General features: G+C 51.4%; 1 protein-coding gene and 1 non-coding gene across 2 annotated transcripts; both read right to left on the bottom strand.

Moving 5' to 3' along the window:
• Positions 1 to 1,611: 1,611 nt before the first annotated feature.
• Positions 1,612 to 1,775, bottom strand: LOC150004975 (U1 spliceosomal RNA). Its single transcript, XR_016512584.1, has one exon. It is a non-coding gene; the product is annotated as a U1 spliceosomal RNA (small nuclear RNA).
• A 5,454-nt stretch (positions 1,776 to 7,229) lies between these two features.
• RHO (rhodopsin) lies at positions 7,230 to 12,295 on the bottom strand. Its single transcript, XM_090282967.1, has 5 exons — positions 11,935 to 12,295; positions 10,004 to 10,172; positions 8,522 to 8,687; positions 8,179 to 8,418; positions 7,230 to 7,340 (listed from the first exon to the last, which is right to left on the bottom strand). The coding sequence occupies exons 1-5, from the start codon at positions 12,293 to 12,295 to the stop codon at positions 7,230 to 7,232; spliced, it is 1,047 nt and encodes a 348-aa protein (XP_090139093.1).
• Positions 12,296 to 15,446: the final 3,151 nt, after the last annotated feature.

Here is a 15,446-nt window from a genome sequence, read left to right as displayed (position 1 = left end):
CACAGCTGGGTTGTGGAGGTGAGGCCCTCCGATCCCACCGCTCCACTGTCCCATCCTGTGCCCATGCCGCCGCTTGCCTCAGTTTCTCAAGAAGTGACAGCTGGAGGCTGACCAGTGGGGTTCGCCTGAAGCAGACACCCCTCTGTCAACCTGCGGCCACCCCCTTTTTAAAGCTTTAAAAAAAACCCTCACCCAAGGATGGAGATTTTATATATATATATTAATTTGAGAGAGAGAGAGAGAGACATCAATTGGTTGCCTCCCATAAGCATCCCGACCAGGGATTGAACCTATAGCCTAGGTTTATGCCCTGACCAGGGATCAAACCTGCAACCGTTTGGTGTATGGGATGATGCTCCAACCAACTGAGCACCCTGGCCAGGGCCTTTTGTTTTTTTTTTTTTTTTTTAAGAAAATAATCTTGATGGGATAAAAGAGCAATTTTAAAATAAAATTGCTTAGCAAAAGTCTCCATAAATAATGGCAATAGCCATTGGGAAAACGGACAAAAAATATAAATAGGCAATTCACCAAAATGGTCGATAAACACAGGAAAATATCCTCAACCTCCTTGGCATTCAGGGAAATTCAAATAAAAACAATGATGAGATATTATTTTCCCATAAACATGACAAAAATTGAAGACCAAGTGTTGGCAAAGATGCAGGGAGCTGAATGCAGAGGTTCCCGCCACCCCTGCCAGTGGCGTGAGTTGGGAGGCAGCCGACTTTGAAAAGGTTTTCCCTTGAGCCCAGCAACTCCGCTTCTCTGCCTAGAAGTGCATTAGTTAGGAAAAGAAAGTAAAATAGAACAAACTTTCAAGCAAGTCACTTGGGGCCGGGCTAAATTACTCCCTTACTCTGGCTGTAGAATATTCTGAAGCCATTTAAAATGATGAGGTGGGTTACAGCAAGGATGAGGTTGTATTTCACACCCAACAGAATGACAGCTACTTAAGTGTCTATCAATGCTGAGTGCCCAGGACATGAAGAAATGCATAACCATTAGGAGGGTAAGTCGGGAGCCACTTTAGAAAGCAATTCAGTAACGTCTAAGACAGCTGAGGATGGACTTATGCCACAGCCCACCCATGTCACTTCAGGTACGACTCAGGGAAACTCTTATGTTGCTGTGCGAGGATGCCTACTGCAATCTTAGCAAAACTTCAAAACAACACACATGGCCATTAGGAAGAGAGTGGACAGTTAAACTGTGGTCTATTCATACGATGGAACAGTACACAGCAGTGAAAATGAGTGAGCCAGAATATATCTGAGAAATATGCTCTCCCCTTCTGAGAAGATGGAACTCGTGTGTGCATTGAAGGCACAGAAGGTCTGAAAGGATTTCTACCAAGATAATAGCAGAAATTACTTCTAAGGAGGGCACAGGATTTGAAAGGGATAGGTTAAAACAGGTTTAAAATTTTCTCTCTATATCTATTTTTGGAGTTTTCCCAGGGGACTCTCCATTGCCAGAGGTCTAGATTGAGGGAGGCAGTGGTCATCAAAGTATTCTAAAGTGAAATCAGGCATCACCCTCCTGTCCAGGATGCTTCATGGCTCCCCCCGGCCTAGTTTGACCTCTTCAGTCTGGTTTTCTTTTTTTTAAGAGGAGAGAGAGAGAACACAGTCTCCCACTACCACAAAATATGCAGTTGAGTTTGCCACATCTGGGGAAATTTCAGGGATCAGTGCATCCCAAGTGTGATGGAAAAGCCTCGCCCTGGGAAAACTACCTTCGTGTGTGTGGTATCTCTCCTGCCAGGTAAGTATTCAGTCTGGCTTCTGGAGCCTCGTTGCTACACAGCTACTCTGGGAATGGCTTGGTGCTGAGATCTGGGCTTTGCCCCTTGTGTTTCCTCTGTGTATATGTTATATTCATGAAGAAATAACCCCAGTTTTCCACCCCTGCCAGTATCCATGTTCATTTGCAATGTAACTTTGCAGGTTGTCCCACACTCCTTAAGTTTGTGCTGATCAATAGAAAGTGGTGGAAGTGATGTTATGCTAATCCCATTGCCATGTGAACAAGCTCTGGCTAGCCTGCTGGATGCTGAGAGGCCCATACCCTTATCACCCAGCCAACAGCCAGCCAACCAGCCAACCCTTCAGTTAACCACACATGCATGAATCAGCCTAGTGGAGATCACCCAAGCTTGGTCTGTACCCACAAAACTGTCCTGCTGACCCACAGACTCGCAACAATAATACATGGTGTGTTGTTTTAAGCCATGAGATTTTGAAGTTGCTTATCATGCAGCATAAGCTAACTGATACACTCTGCCTAGAAGATGCTTCCTTACTCCCACCTATCTTCTCTAGACTGTTTTGGCCTCGGTATAGACATTGCTTCCTGGGAAAATCCCTCCCTGACTCCCTTGGTTATGGGCCCCTCCTCCAGTTTTCAGCAGCCCCTGGACTCACTGTCTGGGGGCCTCCAGCACCCTGAGTTAAAACTCTCCCTTACCTGTCTCCTGCATTAGCCTTTGAGCTTGGGGTTGGGGGTGGCGGCAGTTGGCGGGAGCAGGGCTGTGTTTATCTTACCCTGGTGGTATCCCTGGTGCTAGCACAGTGCCTGGCACACAGTAGGTGCTCAGCACCCATTGCTGTGGAAGCCCCAGGGTCAGAGCCCAGCTTGGCTGAGTGCTGGAGACGATATGAGGCAAAGAGGCACAAGGAAGCTGGAGCAAACAAGGGCAGCAGTTTTGATCACATTATGGGACATTTCCAAGAATTGAGAAAAAGAAAAAGACTCAGCAGTGCAAACATTCCCACGAGCTTCATCTGAAACCCTGCTCCTGGGCTGTGCCAGGATAGAGGTTTGCATTAGGAGGGAAGAAGTTCTAAAATGTGCTGTGTGATCTAAAAATTCTTATAGAAGATTGCCTTTTTACAGGGAAATGCTAATTGTGAGGATCAGCCTGCTGGGGAGGAAAGGCAGGTTGGTATACTGACATGACTCTTTTACTGAGGCCTATATGGAATTTAAGTTTTGCCAAAAACGTTTTTACCATCTTGGAACATTGAACAGGATTCACCTGCACAAGAACTTTTTGAAGTACTGATAGGGTGTCTGTTTTCTGTAACTCTAGCCTCTGTAGCATCAGAATATTTGCGACTTGAGGTCGATAAATGGATAGAGGGCAGGGTAGAAATAGTAGTAGCTGCCATGTTCGATATCTGTGTTAATATTTTATATCCACTCTTTTATTTACACATGAAGAAGCAAAAGTTCAGAGAGGGCCTACGCCTGATCTTCCCAAGTCCAGACCCTGGGCTGAAACCTGAAAGCCCTCTGCTAGTTAAGAAGCCAACCATACCTCCAAAGTAACAATGGCTTAAACAAGAAACTATGAGACTACTTCTCACAAAACTCTTTAAGAATACGTTGTGCAGGGCTGGTAAGGCAGCCTGGGGGATCCAAGCTCCTTTCTTGATGCTCGGCTGTTCTCTGCCCACAGACCCTACCTCATGATCCGAGACAGCTGCTGTAGCTCTGGCCAGCACCACCACATTCCTGCCTTCAGAAAGTGAAGAAGAAAGGAAGTGGAGGGCACCTCCATTATTTGAAATGCAAAACCCAGAGATTGCAAACATCACTTCCGATTATACTCCACTGGCCAGATCGTAATATCATACCACTGGTGCAAGGGTTGCTGGGAGATGCAGTCTGGTGCTGGGTGGCAAGGGGTCAGCTAGAACTTGGGAGTGATGTTACTAAAAGAAAGGGGATGAGTATTAAGGCAGTTAGCTCTTGCTTCCCCTTTTTCTGAGGCCCCCTCCATTATTTTAATCTCTTTAATGCCTATCTCTACCACAGCAGGGGCTGTTCCTTTGAACTTGGTTCACATTCTGGAAAGGGAACTCACATTTATTGAATGTCTACTATGCACTGCATCTTTTATATCAATAACCTCATTAGTCCCTCGAGACAATTCTACCAACTGGGATGATTCTCCCTTTTAAAGCTGAGAAGCCTGAGGCCTAGTGAGGTTCAGAAACTTGGTCTGAGGTCACTATCTCCCTGGGGGAAACTCGGGGTGTCAGGAATGCATGTCTCTACTGGGGGTCAGGGGGACAGGCTGCCATCAGGCCCTGCTGCCTTGGTGGGGTGGGGGTGGGGGTTCACACAGTCTCCTCCCAGAGGCAAGATCAAGGGTGAGAAAACTCTGTGGCCCCAGGGCTGGCCAGGTCACAGCCCAGAGACTTGGTCCCTCCAATCCACTTCTGGAACCCCCGGCACATCCAGGCCTAGGATCCGCTTCCTTAGATTGGGTTGAGCTGAAATACAATTGTACAGAACAAGCGTTCCACACACCTGTCGGCTGCCGGGAGCCTAGAGATGGGGTGGCTGATACCCTCCTCCCAGGCTAAGTCAGCATCTCTTTGCCTTTATATATGGCGAGTGCCCCACACATAGCTGCCAAATCAGCTGTAAATTACGGAGGTAAAGAGGCTTTCTTGCCTCTACCAGGAAAAACCACATAATGTTCTGGTTTTAGAGTAAGTTTTTTTTCTCTAGATGTGAGGCTGAGACAAACATACCACTCTTCAGAATAAGTAGCCTGAGGTGGGGGACAAAGGGGACAGGGCTGCCTGCAAGGCAGGGCAACTGAAATGCCACTGTTCCTCCCACTGCCATGCCTGGCCCAACACAGCACCTGAAATGGAGAGTCACCTGCAGGACCAACTGTGGGAACTTTCTTCCTCGTGTCCCAATGTGGGAGGGAGGCCTGGTCTAGCCCAACATCAGCGACTTAGAGTTCACCCTCTCCGGGCCGCTGTTGGCTCTGCCCACCCTGCCCCCTGCCAACCTCCTTCTGATAACAACACCCTGGTTTTCTTTGGGTACCTTTCTGTCCCCTCTCTCACACCACCTGGCTTATGTGGGGCTAATGTTGGGCTGCAAGGCCAATCAGGTGACCCAGGCCTGGATCATGAGAGCCCTGCCTGGAACTGACGGGAAAAAGAAGCCCACTCTTGGCAGGACTTGCTGAGCCTGGAACAACTGGTGGCCATTTCTGGCACCTCTTGGAAACAGCCTGTGCATGAAGCCAACGCAGAGGAAAGTGTAGCCAGAGGAGACGCAGAAGCCTGAGAACATCAGCTGGGCACTTGTCTCCAGCTGTTCCTAAAGCCCTGGGCTTTTCATTTATGGGAACCAATAATTTTTCCTTTTAGTATCAGCCCTAAAAGGAATTTCCTGTCACTTGCAGCCAAAGGAATCCTGACTGATGCCATGCAGGGAGACAGAGTTAAGAGGGACAAGGCTAGAGATCCCAACTGTTACCTGCCCAGCCCCGCTATGGCACTAAGGATCTTCCATCTCAGGCTCCTGCCTCCCCTTCCTGCCTTGGAGGATGAGGGTCACTCCTGGGAGCTATATCTCCACCCTGTCTCCCTTGTAGATGGGTGCACAGCAAGGCCAGCTCTGGGCTGAGGCCCCAGTAAGGCCAAAAGTCTCCTACTGTCGCCTACTAGTCCGCAAGCTCATCTAATCCCCTCACTGCCTGTTTCAGATTCTGCTTTTCAGATAAGGAGGATCAAGAGGTGAGAAAATTTGCTTAGAGTTTCACAGGTCACTTGGGTCTCTGTGACTCTAAAGTTGGGACTTTCCCCGTTCCCAGGCTGGCTCCCTCCACACTGCACCCTTAGGAGGCTCATTGCTCAATCCAGGCATCCCAGGGCAGGGGCCAGGTAGATGCTGCCCAGTTTCAATCCATCCTGCAGATGAAGAATTTGAGAGTGACAAAAACCACCACCATTAACACCAAGTAGAGGAGCTGAGCTTTTTAATGCCCTTTTTTAACCTTAGTCTCCAGGCAGGGCTGGGAGAGCTAGAGCTTCTGGCTTTGGCTATGTGAAGGAGGGGCAGTTACTGAGGCAGCTCAATCCTGATGACCTGGAGTTCCAGCCAGCTTTGCAGCAAGAACCCTCCAGAATGAAGAATGGATAAGAGCTGCTGGAGATGGGCTCATCTAGTAAGGGACCTGGAATCTGGGACCCGTGAACATCCCCAGGGAGGATGGGCCCAATCGAATTTCTCACTCTTTTTTTCTAAGCTCTTCAAAACAAGGGTGATATTGGAGACTCAGCTCTTTATTAAATGTGGGCATGTAAGCATGGCTTCTGGAAACTCTACACTGGCCCAGACATGCTGTGGCCCGAGTGCTGGGTAGGTGAGAGCATGTGGTTTCCAGAAGCTGAGAGAGAGGCCTGTCTCTTCACAGGCAGCACTGGGAAGGGGAGGCACTGGGCTCAGGGCTCCAGGCCAGAGGTCAGACATGGGCCTTGGTCACAGACTCCATCCAGTCTGATGTTAGATCTTCAGGTCTGATGACTACATTCTGCATCCACTCAACTGTCCCTCCCTGTGGCCCAACCCCTAGGCCTGGTCTGGCCTTGACACCTGGCTAATTTTTTTTAAAAACCTGCTGAGGCTGGATACTTGAGGCCTTGTCCACTCTCAAAATGGTCACTATTAAGAAGTGATGATCATAGTAATTTATTAATTATATTAATTGATATTATTCACATCATTAACTACAACCTGTACAGCTCCTTGCCATTTACAAAGCACTTTAATACACACACACACACACACACACACACACACACATCTCATTTGATCTTCACAGCAGCCATGTATGGCAGGACCCAGGACTCGGGATTCCTATTTAATTTAATTTAATTTATTTTTCAGGAAGGATTCCCATTTTACAGGGAAAGAAAGTGAGGCCCATGGAGGGAAACAATTGCTCAAGGTCATCAGCCAAGGAGCTGCTGCTGCTGAGGCAGTTTTGAGAGCAGAGCTATGCTCTCCCTGTCCATTCGCCCCTCCACTCATTCCTCCGTTCATTCCTTCCTTCCTCCACCTAGCATTTATTAAGCACCTACTGTGTGTCCCGTTCTGTGCTAGACACTTTTCCCTAAGCTGGGACACTTTTCCAGATAGCACGAGTTCTTCTTTTCCTGAGAGATGAGTTGGGGCGAGGAGGATATAGATCCCACCGGTCCTTGAGAACTCAGGACTTCAGATTGAGCCGTCCCCGTCGAGTGGGGAGCCTCAGTTTCCTCTCATTAATTCTTTAAAAAGAAAAAAAAAAACGTATGGAGCCTGTGAAACGTGATTTGAACAGGCATGGCTCCTGGTGGGGCAGCTGTTGCTGGGGGTGGGTGTTGGGGGACCGAGACTCCGATAGTCGACAGCAGAGTCCTTGGCAGGGCTTAGGCGGGTGCCACCTGGCTGGTCTCCGTCTTGGAGGCAGTGGTGGATGCTTCGTCATCACCCAGCAGGTTCTTGCCACAACAGAGGGTGGTGAGCATGCAGTTCCGGAACTGGAAGGCAAGGGGCATGAATCAGGGTCAGGGTTCATTCAAAGTGTGTGTAGCAAACTGGTGGGGTTGGCAAGATTTGTCTACAACCCTTTCCCATTCTGGGTCTCACAGCCTTCACTTGTATGTCACATCTGGCTCTCTGGAAAAAACTTACTAAATATATGTGACCCTCCTCCAGAGATGCCAGGGGGCTTTGTCACTAATAACATTCCATGATGCCTTCTGTGTATCAAGGGCTATCTGTAAATTATCTCATTTAACTCAAGAGTTTGGAATTTTGCCCTTTCTATGGATAAAAAAACCTGAAGCCCAGAGAAGGAAAGTGACTTGCCCAGGGTCACACAACTAGAAAATAGCAGAGTTGGTATTTGAATCCAATATGCTTGATTCCAGTGGCTACATTTTCCCCATTGGATCATGGATTCTGCAGCGAGACCACTGGTTTATGTTAAAGGACTGCTTATCCCTCAGAATAAGACCTTTTAGCTGCTTTTTATCTCCCTGATAGAGACTGGCAGCATCCCGTACCCAGGCTTGGGACTTTGACCACTTGACTTTTAAAGCATGCCTCCAGAGCTATCTTACTTGAGCCAGCCCCAGAGTCACCCGAGGTCTTGTTAGAAATGCAGATTCCTAGGCCCACCCCAAGCTGCAGGTCTGGGTGGGGCCCACAAATCTGCATTTCTCCCAGATGACCGTGATTCCCTGGGGGACACCAACTCCCCAGTTCAGTTTTGCAGATGAGAAGACGGAGAGCCAGTCAAGGATGTGGCTTGTCCTCCACAGGCAGTGCCTGCGACATGGGGGACCCAGACCCTTCCTCCCCACCGCCTGGCACCTGCTTGTTCATCATGATATAGATGACGGGGTTGTAGATGGAGGACGACTTGGCAAAGAACGCCGGGATGGTCATGAAGACGGGGCCAAAGTTGGAGCCCTGGTGGGTGAAGATGTAGAATGCCACGCTGGCGTAGGGCAACCAACAGATCAGGAATGCGATGACCATGATGATGACCATGCGTGTGACTTCCTTCTCGGCCTTCTGAGTAGTGGCTGACTCCTGCTGCTGGGCAGCCGCCTGCAGAGACACAGGGCCAGTGTCCAGACTGCAGCAACTCTGGGCCAGGGGCTGGGCCCCAGTCTGCAATGTGTGTGTCCCTAGCGCCCGCATGGGCCCGTACCTCCTTCACGGTGAAGACCAACTGTCCATAGCAGAAGAAGATGATGATCATGGGAATGGTGAAGTGGACCACGAACATGTAGATGACGAAGGACTCGTTGTTGACCTCGGGTTTGAGCGTGTAGTAGTCGATCCCACACGAGCACTGCATGCCCTCTGGGATGTACCTGAGGACCAGCGGGGAGTGGGACAGGACGGGGCATAGAAGAGACCCATGTGTGAGGAAATTGGGAGCAGGCCCCAGCTAACCAGGGTGACCCGCTGTATGGCTTGCCTCTCTCTGGGCCTCACTTTCCCTCTCTGTAAAATGGGGATAATAAAATGTCTGCTTGGCTGTGTGACTGAAGATCAAATCAACAGAGAGAAGGGATTCAAATGCTCCTTGTGAAAGAAATACTGTTTCATAGTTTGTTTGGTAGCTGTGTTATCAGGACGTGACCTAGCCTCTTACACCGTCTCTTGCCTGACAGCACGCGCACACCACTGGCCTGCGCAGCATTTCTTCACCAGGCCCATAGTAGCCAGAGGCCAGGCCTCAGCCTATGCAGGACAGAAGCTGGTGGGGAGAAGGGAAAAGCTCCCAAACTCTGTATTTGAGGTAGTTTGTACAAACCAGTAAGAGTACATACTCTTACTAACAACAGGGTAAGAGTATTTTCTAGACCAAAATGCGCACATGGGGTAACTAAGAGATCTTTGCACAGTTCCTGGAAACAAAAAACCTCTGCGGCACGTGGTCAGGATGTTTCAGTGATTCTCAAAGGCGGTGATATTGGACCGACCTCAGAAAATGTGGCGTGTCCGTTGGCTTGGCCTACGAGGATATAACTGGACCAGAGAGGAGCAGAAAGGAAAAGAGGCTGGAGAAGGGTGACCTCAAATTTAGCAAGGGGCAGAACAATGACACCAGGGAGGCTGAGGAGGAAAGGGAAGAGAATGGGAATTTCCTGGAAGCAGGGGAGCACAAGACCTCTGGGAACCCATGTAGCCACCAGCCAAGTCTCCCAAACCATTCCCCCCCTCTTTCCACATCTCGCATCTCAGCTCCATTTGGAGATGATGGCTGCAGAGGGCACAGGACCTGAGTCCCAGGGGCTAGGTGGTCACCACCTGCACTAGGAAGGTGCAACCTCTCCAGGTACTGAGGCTCAAGGTCAAAAGAAGCTGCCCATGGGGCACTGGACCAAAGAGGATTGGACCCTGGCCCTGGCTTAGTTGAGGATTAGGGGCGCAGCCAAGGTGAAGGGTCAGGCATCTTGGATTCTCCTTGACATGGGAACTCAGGAGATGGGACCAGTCCCTATAGCAACATCATGGTCTGATCCTTTCTTTCCCTACCCTAAACTCCACCCCCAGCAGAGCTGCCAGCTCGGTGCCTGGAACCAGACTGCCCCAGGTTTGAGTCCTGGCTGGGGAACCTTAAGAAGACCCCCCAAACAAAGAAGACCCCCAGAGACCCTTCCCTTCTGCTTAGTGCCATTACCTGGACCAGCCGGCTAGTGGGGGTGCGGCACAGGCCAGTGCCATGACCCAGGTGAGGGCGAGGCCCATGATGGCATGATTCTCCCCGAAGCGGAAGTTGCTCATGGGCTTGCATACCACGACATAGCGCTCGATAGCCAGGACCACCAAGGACCACAGGGCAACTTCACCTGCAAGGCAGTCAGCTGTTGGCCAGCATGCCTCCTACCTGGACCCCACTGTCTGTCTAAGGAGGCAGTGTTCTTCCTGTCGGGGAGACAGCAGTGAGGAAGGCAACCTGGGGCAGGCCTGGAGTGAGGTGTCAGGGCGCACAAGCTTAGCTGCTGGGAAGGTGGAGAAAGTGCAGGGCAGAGGGACCAGCAAGTCGGGGGAGTGGAGTAACTCTCAGGAAGTTTAATTCAGTTAGAGCTCTGGGTTCAGAGGGACACAGGAATTAAATTAGGGGTCATGATTGGACTGAGAGCCTTGTGGGGAGTTTTTGCAAGAGAATGTGTCCTTTAAGGGGCAGTGGGCAGAGTCCCTGTTGAGAGGCACTGTAAGGGCAGGGGAAACCTGGAGGTGGAAGTCCTTCTCTCTCTCTAGAGCAGTGGCCTCTCCCCTCTAGGGAAACAACATAACCTGGACATGTGGGACCCTCTCCCGGAGCCAGGAAGATGAATGATCTTTGGCTCAGTGGGGCAATGAGGAAATAATGATGGAATTCAGACATCTGTGCTGCACATCGCTGCAGAAACTCAGGAGGAAAGGTGGTCATAGAATTTAGCAACCAAACCGGGCCATTTCTCCGAGTGAAAAGGAATTCTGGTAGTTGTTCCAGGACAACAGCTGTACATTGGGACTGACGCTGCAGAGACGTGTCTGTCTGTGTGTGGCACTTGTGTCTCAACCCTGCCTTCTGGCCCGAAATGAAATGATTTGTGGTCACTGAAGGTGACACCCAGGGACGGCCTGAGATCCTGGGGAATGGGGCTGAGGCAGCCACCTGGGCACGTGGGGGTGACGGAAGACAGGCAGCAGAGCAATCCTCATGGCTGGTGCTGGGCTCTGCCCTTCACCCTGGCTTTGCAGTAACCACCGCTGACATGTCCTGCTTGCCTGAGTGGCTGAGTGTCCTGAGGGGATGTTCTGGATCTGAGCCAGGAGACCTAGGCTCTGGTCACGGTCCTGCCACCTCCCTAAACAAGTCACCCCTTCTCCATGCCCCTGTTTTCTCATCTGTGACATGGGATCTATTGTTTCTGCAGCACTTCCATCAGTTTCCTAGTCAAGGAAATATTTAAAAGCATCCTTCAAAGCTACAGATCACACAGGTCTAATGTTCCCTGTGGAAGGATTTTTTTTTTTTTTTTTTAAGAGGATGAGCTCCTCAATGCAAAAAGCATTCATTAGTGGCAGAGAGGCTGGAGGAGGGTTGGGAGGGACTGAGCCTATGGCCCGGCCCAGGTGAAGCGCAGTGACTGGAGGACCGAGAACCTGCATCCCACCATGAGCTGGGAGTTCTGAGTGCAGGGATTTATCTTGTCCCGCTCTCCCCCCGGTGCCCACTGTGGGTCTGACTGACCCAGCGCATCTGCTCTGAGGGAAACTAAACCTGGCCTGAGGGGTCACATGGATGTGGGCTTGACACACAGCTCTGCCCCTGCCCTGATGTGACCTCCGCAGGCGCTTGACTTCTCTCATCCCGTTTTCTTGCTGTAATGCAAGGCAACGGCACCACTCCAAGTGACACAGGGCTCAATGCCTGCTCTCCCCAGAGGGCAGCCTTGCTCATCATCACCGAAGTGCTGGTTGATTAAGGGAGAGCTTTAGATGATGCCAATGACTGCAGAGGAGAGAAGGAATCACCCCCATCCCTAAGCCTGGAGCTGTCCCCAGACGCCTCCATGCCCCCTGGTTCCCGTGCTCCCTGCCCACCCACACCACAGCTCATACCGCCCAGAGTGGCAAAGAAGCCCTCCAGATTGCATCCTGTGGGCCCGAAGATGAAATATCCATGCAGAGAGGTGTAGAGGGTGGAGGTGAAGCCTCCAAAGACCATGAAGAGGTCGGCCACGGCCAGGTTGAGCAGGATGTAGTTGAGAGGTGTGCGCAGCTTCTTGTGCTGAACTGTGACATAGAGCGTGAGGAAGTTGATGGGGAAGCCAAGCACGATCAGCAGGAACATGTAGGCTGCCAGCATGGAGAACTGCCAGGGCTCGGCCAGGTAGTACTGCGGGTACTCGAAGGGACTGCGCACCACGCCGGTCTTGTTGGAGAAGGGCACGTAGAAGTTGGGGCCCTCCGTGCCGTTCATGGCTGAGGTTCTTGTGGCTGCCCTGCGGGCGGCTCTGACCCAAGAATGCTGCTGGGGCCTGAGCTGGGCCACGCAGGGCTCCGGCTGAACGACTCCAGGCTCTGACCTGCGCCACCCCCACCCCTCCCCCGACCCTTATAAAGTGACCTCCCCTCCCTAAGCTCCTGGCTGAATCAGCACCTGGGAGATTGGGGGCATTATTAATCATAGTAATCCCCAGGGCTGCAACTGGGGGCCTAATTGGCTTCCCAAGAGGGGCCAAGGTGACTCCATGTGGAAGCCTAGGGTTGGGAAGGGGAAGTGCTGGGGACCACGGGAAAGGGCTGGGTGCCTGCCCCCACTCTTCAGTCCCCCAGGAATCTCTGCCCATCTCAGCCTGATGGCCTTGGTCTGGCATTGGGACCTCAGACTCCCAGCCCATTACCCTCTGGTGTAATATGAGCTGACTTCATCTTTCTCCCGACTGGACCATGAACTCCCAGAGGGCAGAGGCTCTGGTTATTCTTTCAGTCTCTCATCCCCTCACTCAGCCCCTTACCTATTCCTTCCTGGCCTAAGTCACCTCCTGGCCCATCCAGTTGCTGGACACTGACACTAGCCCTTCTCACCAAATTATGAGCTTCATGAGGGCAGGGGTCACATCCTTCCAACACACAGCCCAGCGTAGCCAAAGAGTGCAATAAATATGTGTTGCATTGAATGGGAATTCACTTGCTTACTTGCTTATCAAACATTTATGTGCAGGCCACTGGGGATATAAAGATTGAGAAAGGAGGAGCTTGCAGGCTTAGGGGGACACTGATGTGGGAAGAACAGGTCCCAGGGGCCCAGGGAGGGGAGGCAGCCTGCCTGGGGGAGGCATCCAGGGCAGCAGTGTTTGGGTCTTTGAAGGAGGGGAGCACTTTGCCAAGTTGCCAGGTGGAGAAGACAGCACACACTGGAGACAAAGGCTGGGCAGAGGCCTGGGGCCCATCTCATGTGTGCTGCTCATGGGCTGGGGCCAGCGCTGATGCCCAGCCGAGGAACCTGGCTTCATCTGGAGGGCAGTGAGCAGAGCTCAGGGGCAGAGAAGTGGGACAAATGCCCCCACAGATGGATTGAAGGGAGTAAAGATGGAGGAGGACACCAGGGAAGGGGGTGACAGAAGCAGGGAGGGGACAGAGGCTTCCAGGAATCCCAAAGCAAGGCCTTGCATCCAGGAGCAAGACCGGGCACCAAGTCCTGTACCAGGCCCTGCCTCACTGCAGTGACGGAGGCAGGAATGGTCCCAGCATCCTGAGGACTCCAGAGTGACAGGGACTCAGACCCTAGAAACAGGACTGGTTGGATATTGCAGCACGCAGGGCATGTCTGGGGACGTCCGGTTGGGCTGGGCTGGGACAGTGGACTTGGAATACCATGTGACAAGTAGCCCCATGAGGGTGGGTCCCAGGACAGCAGGATAAGCTTTGAGGGCAAATGGAAGCCCGATACTGACAGGCTCCCTCATGTGTAACAGGAGTCCGATGACAACTCCTAGGGATAGAAGGGGAGCTGCAAGTGTCTGGCATGCAGGGTACTTGATGACCATCATCCAGCCACAAACATGTATCAGCCAAGTTGCTTGGTTCTGGGAGACACAGTGCACAGGACCAAGCCCTGCCTGCAAGAAGTGTTTCATTACAAACAAATAATGAGACAAAAAAGCAATAAGAAAAGTTCAGATCACAGCCCACTCCTAATACACTTATCTAGAAGGTCTCTTTGAGAAGGTCAAGTCTGAGCTGAGAACTCAATGATGGAAGGAACCAGCCCCACCAATATATCTAGGCAGAGGACATACAGAAAGAACAAAGGCCCTGAGGCTGGAAATCCACAACCAGCAGAGAAGTAAGTGTCCCTGTCTCCAAGAGGTCTATCCCTTAAGCTTTTTGACACCCAGTCTCTTCTCACCTGGGAGTCCTAGACCTGTCTGCTCAAAAAACTGCCTTCTTCCCTCCAGCCCACTGGGGTTCCAGACCCCTGCCTGTCAGGGTCTGCACACAAAGTGCTGAGGAAATGTGTGTTGGTAGAATGAGTGCAGAGGGTGGCGTGGCAGGATGGGCAGGGTGTGGCCGCTTGTGGTGTAAATGATTAGGCCCGATGCTAATGAGGTCAAGGTGGAGGTTTGATTCTGGCACAGCCCGGCCCCTGGTAGCCAGGCAGAAAGAGGGCAGTGGATTCCCTGAGTCAAATCTGGCCCCCACACAGCCCCACCCTGGCTGGGCTGAGCTGTTGACCCTTGACCTCAGCACCTTCCTGTCACTTCTTTACGCTTATGACAGCCTAGAAGCTTTTAATTCATGGTTTGTTCTTGTGTTTTTGGTCCATCTTCCAGGATGCAACGTGAGCCCACGGGGCGGGCTGAGATCTGTCTCGCTCACCACAGGGCCCCCAGAGCCCAGCGTGATTCCCCTGTGTGTGGCAGGAGCAGTGTGAATCATTTCACCTGAACTAGAAAGAGATGAGGTTTCTGTGTTGTTCGCTGATGTATCTCCAGTGCCTGGCACACAGGTGCGCGATAAATATTTGTGGCATGAGTAAATGAATCTAGGTTACCTCAGGAAGTACTTCCCTTCTCTAAGTCTCAGGTTCCTCCTCCGTAAGAGAGTTTAATAATCTCACCCTCGCAGGGCAAGGTGATGGGGGATTAAAGGCCATCACTGACATGATGTTGCTCTGTATTCCATAAAACATAACAAAGAATTTTTTTAAAAAAACAAAAATGCTCTTTGTTCAGAGCAACAGGCCCAGAAATCACCTACTCTGGCTCTTCCTACTGCATTTTGCATGTGGGGAGAGTGAGGCCTGTAGTCAACAGTGAGTTGGCCAGGTCATGTGACAAAGCAGGACAGCCGCACTATAACCTACCTGCCTGACCATATCTCCTCCAGCACCAAAGACAGCTCTCAGGAAGGATCTGCCAGTCCTTCACACCATGGTATTAATGACAAAAAAGTTGTACTGGGGAATGAAAAAGGCTCAGGAAGGAGTCACACAGGCCTGGGTAGCAGTGGTGGCCCTGAGGGCAGGGGGCGCCCCTGGCTCTCCGTCACCAGGAGAGCCCAGGAAGTCCACGTCCTCCTCTCCCTGGGTCTTCGTTTGCTGGGCCGAGGGAACTGCAGGGTCCACA

Source organism: Furipterus horrens, unplaced genomic scaffold (genome assembly GCF_987537825.1).
Source record: "Furipterus horrens unplaced genomic scaffold, mFurHor1.1.pri manual_scaffold_7, whole genome shotgun sequence".
NCBI lineage: Eukaryota > Metazoa > Chordata > Mammalia > Chiroptera > Furipteridae > Furipterus > Furipterus horrens.
Note: the sequence above shows the minus strand (reverse complement) of the source record. Positions and strands in the feature narration are given on the sequence as shown.

Excerpts from the sequence above, each read along its gene's own strand:
- RHO (XM_090282967.1), bottom strand. The coding sequence starts at position 12,295 with ATGAACGGCACGGAGGGCCCCAACTTCTACGTGCCCTTCTCCAACAAG. Across the intron at positions 8,688-10,003 it reads CCACTAGCCGGCTGGTCCAG|GTACATCCCAGAGGGCATGC; the intron begins GTAATGGCACTA and ends GCTGGTCCTCAG. Across the intron at positions 7,341-8,178 it reads ATATCATGATGAACAAGCAG|TTCCGGAACTGCATGCTCAC; the intron begins GTGCCAGGCGGT and ends CTTGCCTTCCAG.